The sequence below is a fragment of the Dromiciops gliroides genome, chromosome 3 (genome assembly GCF_019393635.1).
Source record: "Dromiciops gliroides isolate mDroGli1 chromosome 3, mDroGli1.pri, whole genome shotgun sequence".
NCBI lineage: Eukaryota > Metazoa > Chordata > Mammalia > Microbiotheria > Microbiotheriidae > Dromiciops > Dromiciops gliroides.
In genome coordinates, this window is record NC_057863.1 from 218,787,388 (window position 1) to 218,794,947 (window position 7,560).

A 7,560-nucleotide genomic window follows, 5' to 3' on the forward strand; every position below is an offset into this window, starting at 1 on the left:
AACAATCAATCAGGATGTCTCCAGGGATATAATTGAGTTTTATTATACTTATTAGGAATAATACATAGCCTGTGAATGAGTCAGTTTATGATGGTATGTGCTATGAGATGTGGCAGAGCACTGTTTTACTATGAGGCAACCTTTGAGCTTCTTATCATTCCAAATGGCCCTAAGTTTGGTGCATTTTGTGGAACACAGCAATTTCTCAGACTTTGAACAGCTGTATCTAAAGGTTAAAAAAAGAAAAAAAGAACAATGTGGGTATGGTTACTGCTGACACTGCTTCATTTGGATCAATACTTCTGGTAATTTCCCTCAGTACCTTTTTTTTGATGATGAGATTACTTTTATCTAAAGATGAGCAGTTTATTGTTACTATCTAATTTTCTGCCTCATCATTTTTCATTTCCTTAAGAGTCTCCCTCTGGGTAGGGCCAGGGTAAGGAAGAAGAATATGAAGACAGAGATCTTTAATACTTGGAAACTTACTAATTTTTGAATTTCATAAACATAGGCTCATTCACTCAGAGGCCTTTTAGTCTAATCTCTTCATTTTACTGATGAGGAAACTTAGGCTATCAAAGATAAATTGATTTGCCCATAGATAGTAAATGACAGAGCTGGAATCCAATTGGATTCCAAATCCAGAGCTCTTTACGTGAGAGACCTAGATTTAGTGCCAGAAAACCTGATTCTGAATGTAATATAGTAGGAAAAAAACGACAGGAGTCAAAGGACATGGGTTCAAATCCTTTCTCTATTGTTTTTTTTTTTTAGTGAGGCAATTGGGGTTAAGTGACTTGCCCAGGGTCACACAGCTAGTAAGTGTTAAGTGTCTGAGGCCGAATCTGAACTCAGGTACTCCTGACTCCAGGGCCAGTGCTCCATCCACTGCGCCACCCAGCTGCCCCGTGGGTTTTTTTTGTTTTTTTTTCTTTCTCTATTGTTAACTGCCTGTTTGACCTTGAGCAAGTCACTGTCTCTAAAAGTCTGTTTCCTTATATGTAAAATTGGAGAATTAGACTAAATGACCTTTAAGATTCTTTCAAGGAATAAATCAACCGAACTGACTAAACAACAAAATGAAATGTCACTTCTCTCTTGTATAGTGTCTATTCATTACTATGACAAAGAGATAAGCTAGCTCCATAGGTCTAAAATTAGGTGAATTTTGATTTTGTTAATGATCAGTCCTAGTGCCAAAATTTCACGATTTCATAGGTGCGTGGAAAACTCTATGATCAGTCAAGGTGGATACGAATTTCATCTGTCTTTTCTTGTGCTTTTAGAAAGAACAAAGCATCGACAGAAACAGGCGATGTTGAAGACAAATATGAAACGATGGTGACAATAGAAAATGGTATTCCCTGTGATACTCTGGATTCCAAGGAAGGACGTATTAACAGAGCCTTTGCTTCAGATGATGAAAAGTTCACACCGCTATGAGAAGCTGTTACTTCCTATTGCCCAAATGAAACTCAATTGTGCTACTGACCACCTAAAAATAACAAAGAATGAAAGATTTTTTTGACTGCTTCTTTTGTAAGAAACTTGGATGACCAGAAAAGGTGAAGAAGAAATTGACTCTTAAAGTAGTTGATAAGGGTAATCTGAATCTTAAGACATTAATTAAACAAACTGTTGTAAAATACTTTCCTGAGAATACAAGATTTAAGAATATTCATGTGATAACGTTGTTATTGATTTTTAAATGTCTATAATTTCCTTGCTTCCTCTCTTTTTTTTTAGAAGGACAGGACATGCATATATTGGTATGTTTAAACAACCAACTCTTCAAAAAATGAACACATGACATAATTTTAAGTTTAATCTGCATTATTAACATTTTCTTCATCACTTTCTTAAGCTTATACTATTGAAAAAACAATAAGCCAAGCCTTGATTTGTAACATTTGCCAATTTCCAGGGTATAAATGCTCTGCCTGAAATTTAACAATTGGTTCTGGTAAACCTGTTTTAACAGGCTGCAGCACATCCCTGCTATTGCCACTTACTACCTGGGTAGCTAGGTAAGTCCCTCAATGGGCCTTCTTTTCCTCATCTATAAGGTGAAAGAGTTGGAGAAGATGATATCTAGGAACTTGTTCAGTTGTAAAACCATGTTCTTATGATCCTATTTCTCTATGTGCTTAGATGGCCTAAGGAGAATTTTTTGTTTGTGTGATAGAAATGGACAATACTGGAAGACGTGTCATAGTTGAAAACTGATCACACTGCCTAAAATGATTCATTTTTGCCTTAAGTGGGCATTTTGATGTTGGCCTTTTGTTACTGAAAACAGGTAACTGAGGTACAAAGCTCTTCTTTTATATGGGCTTGATAAAAATAAGTGTGGATAAGCTAAAGAAAGGAATTTGATCCTCTTTGCATGTAAACACTTCCTAATATACTTTCTGAATATCTAGTTCAATTCATCATATCATTTCTACTATTGGACTATATATATTTTTTGCAGTTTGTAAGTTTATAACATGGACATACCCCATTCAATTAAAAGGTTAAAAGTTACATCTCTTTGCTTATATTAAGTCCAGAGCTGGACATCTATTTTATCCTAACTAGTGAGTGATTTGACCTCTTATTCTTATTCTTATCTTCAATCACAAGTCCAAGTAACAAGTTCAATTTCTTTGGACATTCTTGGGTAAAGAAACCTAGTAATTTCTGGACCATTTTTTCTTGGTAGACAAAGAATTTCTTTAGTCTTCATCTTTAATTTTTTTTTCTTGAAACAATCAGGGTTAAGTGACTTGCCCAGGATCACATCCAGGGCCATCACCAGTCATATTGACTCTTGGATTGCAATTTTCATAAGTCCTTCAGGGTTATATTGGATCATTTCCTTGCTGAAAATAACCACATGCTTCCCAGCAGATCATCCCCCACTATTGCTGTTATTTTGTATTGCTTCAGTTCATGTAGGTCTTTCCAGGTTTTTCTGATAGTATCCTGTTCATCATAACCTGTGTATAGTACTTTGAACTTGACAAATAATTTTCTTCATAATAGCCCAGCAAAGTAGGTAGCATACGTTTTGCCATTATAATCAATCATCATAACTATTTCCCTCCATCCTGTTCCCTTCCCATGATATTTATTCTATTTTCTATCTTCTTTTACCCTATTCCCCCTCAAAAGTGTTTTACTTCTGACTGTCCCCTCCCTTGCTCTGCACTCCCTTCTTATCCTTATCCTCTTCCCCTCTTACTTTCCTCTGGGGTTAAATAGATTACTCCTCCCAATTGGGTGTGAATGTTATTCCCTCCTTGAGCCCACTCTGATGAGATTGAGGTCTTTGAGCTAATTCTGTGTTCTAAATTTGTCTTCCTCCCTCCCTCCTCAACCCTCCCTATGAAATCAAGCAATTCAATATGTCATACTTGTGCAGTTATGTAGAACATCTTCACCTTCCTTGAAAGTATTTGGCTTTTTACTGCTCTCTCCCCCAATCTGCCCTTCCCTCCTTCCCCTCTTCTCCACCACCCCCCCCCCCTTATCTCACTCCCCTCCCACTTTCCCTCAGGGAAAAAATATATTACTATACCCACTTGAGTATGTATGTTAGTCTCTCTGATGATATTAAGGTTCACTCACTCCCCTACTCCTTCCCCTTCTTCCCCTCTCCTCCATAAGCTTTTTTCTTGTTTCCTTCATGTGAACTACCTCTCCCCAAACTATCTCTCCCCTTCCCTTTCCCCTAGTCTATTCCTCCTACACCTCAACCTTATTTTAATGATGTCATCATGGGTTAGTTAAGTGGCACAGTGGACAATGCACCAACTCTGGACCCAGGAGGCCCCAAGACCAAATCGGACCCCAGACATAAGACACCCCACCCTGTTTGCCCCACAAAGAACAAAATATAAATGCTTTACAGGTATCATCCCTTCATATTCAGTTCAGACCTATGTCTTCTGTGAATTCCTTACTGAGAAATATCTTATGAGTTTGAAGTATTATCTTCCCATGTAGGAATGTAAACAGTTTGATCTTTTAATATCCCTCATAAAGTCTTTTTCGTATTTACCTTTTTATGCTTCTCCAGGGTCTTGTATTTGAAAGTCAAATTTTCTATTCAGTTCTGGTCTTTTCATCACAAATGCTTGAAAGTCCTCTTTTTCACTGAAGGCCCATTTTTGCCTTTGAAAGATTATAGTAAGGTTTGCTGGGTACATGATTCTTGGCTGTAGTCCCAGTTCCTTTGCCCCCTGGAATATCATATTCGATGCCCTTCTGTCCTTTAATGTAGATGCTGCTAGATCTTGTTTTATCCTTATTGGAGCTCCACAGTATTTGAATTCCATTTTTCTAGCTGCTTGCAATATTTTCTCCTTGACCTGGGAGCTCTGGAATTTGGCTATAATATTCCTGGAAGTTTTCCTTTTGGGATCTCTTTCAGGAGGTGATTGGTGGATTCTTTCAATGTCCATTTTTGCCTTCTGCTTCTAGAATATCAGGGCAATTTCCCCTGACAATCTCTTGGAAGATGGTGTCTAAGCTCTTATTTTAGTCATGGTTTTCAGGTAGTCCAATTATTTTCAAATGATCTCTCCTGTATCTATTTTCTAGGTCAATTGTTTTTCCAAGGAGATATTTCATATTACCCTCCATTTTTTTTATTCATTTGGATTTGCTTTACTGTGTCTTGATTTCTCATAAATTCACTAGCTTCCATTTGTTCAATCCTAGTTCTTAGGCAATATTTTTCATCAGACAGCTTTTTTATCTCCTTTTCCATTTGGCTTTTCAAGCTGTTGACTTTTCTCTCATAGTTCTCCTGCATTGCTCTCATTTCTCTTTCCATTCTTTCCTCCATCTCTCTAAGCCTTCTGTCTCTCTTACTTTCTCTTCAAAGTCCCTTTTGAGTGCTTCCATGGCCAGAGACCAATTCATATTTTTCTTGGAAGCTTTGGATGTAGGGGGCCCGAGGTTGTTATCCTCTTCTGAGGGTGCACCTCAATCTTCCTTGTCACTAAGGAAGCTTTCTATTGTTCTCAACTTTCTTTGCTTGCTCATCTTGCCGTTTTTTACTTGACTTTTAACTCCCTCTTACAGGGGGGCCCTACTTGCAAGCTACATTGTGTCAAGCTTTAGAGGGTCCCAGGTGTTTTGGTTTGAGGGAGGGTAGGTTTTTATCTCCTGGCCTGTTCTCTGGTCCAAAGGTAACCTCCATCCAACTTGCTAGTTAACCAACCAGCAGAGTGTTGTGGTGGTTTTTAGCTTTGATGAACCTGTGCCCTTCCCCCACCTGGGCCTCCTGCCACTCGATATTTCTTCCTGGTTCCCTGCTGGGGTGAGATATCGAAACTCCTCCTCAGGTCCCACAGACACCCCTGTGCCTCCCCCGCAGGCCAGCCATTCAGCCCTCTCACCTGACAGTAAGCTTAGTTCCAGAAGACACCGGTGCTTCAGCTGATTCAGAGGATAGGGGTAAATTCCCCTTGTGTAGCGTGTTTGGGTCTGTGTCAGCATGATCGGGGGTTAGATTCTGCTCGCAGCCCAGTACAGCCCCCTTTAATCTGGAAACTAATCTCAGCGTCTTTTTGTGGTTTTTGCCGCTCCAGGGCTTGTTTTATTGCTGTTTTGGGGGTAATTGTGTCAGGATCTCTGTGTGTTTAATGTCTTTCCTCTGCCATCTTGGTTCTGCCCCCAGTCATATTGACTCTTGTCTTGCCACTGGACCCAGATTGCTCTGGAGGAGAGAGTGAGATTGGTGACCTTTCACAGCCCTCCCTCACGAAAATCCAATTCATTGCAAGTCATGATATCGCCCTGATGTCATGGTCCCCTTCAAGAATGAAGGACAAACAACAACAAACACTTAACCACTGGTGCAGCTAGATGGTCAGGGCATAGAGAGCTGCACTTGGAATCAAGAAGACCTGAATTTGAATCGTGCTTCAGACAATTTTTCTGGACAAGTCACTTAACAGTTCTGTGCCTCAGTTTCCTCATCTATAAAATGAAGACAATAATAGCACTTACATCACAGAGTTGTGAAGAACAAATGAGTTAACATATGTAAAGGGTTTTACAAACCTTAAAGCCCTTTATAAATGTTAGCCATTGCTATTTACTAATAGAAATGTAATATAAGCTGTTCTGTATCCAACTGTCAACAACCTACATTGCAACAGTCCGCTGAGGAGAATGTATGACTCAGCTTGGTTGGATCCTGTAGCAGAAGTGATGCCGATGTATAATCTATGTCCTTATCTGTTATGATTCACTTATGAATTTGATGAAAAGAGATGACCCATGCTCAGGACATCTCACCACAATTTATTGATACCAACACAAAAGATAAAATGAGGTTACTTATAGTTCATGTTGAGCTTTCATTCAAAAATTTCCATACCACCACCATTAAGGATTAAAAAAAAAAACTTCCTTTAGAGGCAGTGTAGGATATTTATTAAAATAGCAGGAAAATAAACACCAATAAATCAGACAACTGTGGTTCTTAGAAATGAAAAAAAAAAAGTTTGACTTTTGCTGCTTTCTAGCATGGTCAAGGGGCAGATCTGATAAATGCCAGAGAAGTTAGGTAAAGTATAGTGCTGCCTAACCTTGAGGGTATAGAAATGTCCCAGGGATCTCCTGAACTGTTTGGACTATGTGTGACTCTGGACAATCATTCTCTCATGATGTCATGAAAATACAACCTTGCCCCACTTCATTCTCACCCCTCATTCATACCTTACTCAACCCAGCTTAGGAATACTATTTATATCTGGTGTATAATGAGAAGGAAATGGGAAACCACATCAGTATCTTTGCCAAGAAAACCCCAGGAGAGGTCGTGAAGAACTGGACATGAATGAAATGACTGAACACTAACATAATTTGGAAAAGGGAGACATTATAACTTAATGGATAGAGGGTTGATCTGGGAATCAAGATGATCCAGATACCACTCCCACTTTTGACACATACTGGTTTTATGATTCTTGACAAGTGCCTTAACCTTTCATTTTATCATGAATTACAGAGCAGTTGGGGATCTGCATCAGCAGAAATTTCCCCAAAACAGTTCTCTGCATTGATAAAATCAAAGATTTGGCCCCTCTCCATCCCCTACCCCCAATATTATTTGTAATCTTAATGTCTTTGCAAAGGAAAAGAGTTTTAATGTAATAAACAGAGAGTCACTGTAACACTGGGGACTATGGAAATAGATATGAGCCTGGTCCTCTCTTTACCTCCCATGACACATTTGCACGGTCCTGTCTGATTTTCTGTGGTACCCATTACAAAATCTCTTAAATCAGGAGTTTGCTAATTAGTTTTACCACTTGGGTTATTAGAGTTCACAGTTTCCCAAGGCAAGTTATTCTTATTACATTCTTTAGCATTAGAACATGATGTTCTAACTACTATCTTATGAAATTGCAAATGCCCCCTACCTTAAGGTGCTTTTCTCCCTGTCCTCCCCCTGATTATCATTAAAGGAATTCAAAGGAAGAAGTCTCAAGTGAACTTTCATAACCCATACCTATTTAAAAGTGTGAATGTTATGCTTTCACTAATAGTTTTTAG

The 7,560-nt window shown here is 38.7% G+C and overlaps 1 protein-coding gene across 1 annotated transcript in view; it reads left to right on the forward strand.

The window, feature by feature from the left end:
• CLTRN (collectrin, amino acid transport regulator) overlaps window positions 1-1,653 on the forward strand; it is a 91,519-nt gene extending 89,866 nt beyond the window's left edge. The window contains exon 6 of the mRNA XM_043996778.1: window positions 1,290-1,653. Coding sequence (XP_043852713.1) covers window positions 1,290-1,446 — 157 coding nt within the window. The 3' untranslated portion in view covers window positions 1,447-1,653. The remainder of the gene's footprint in view (window positions 1-1,289) is intronic.
• The last annotated feature ends 5,907 nt before the right edge of the window (window positions 1,654-7,560 follow it).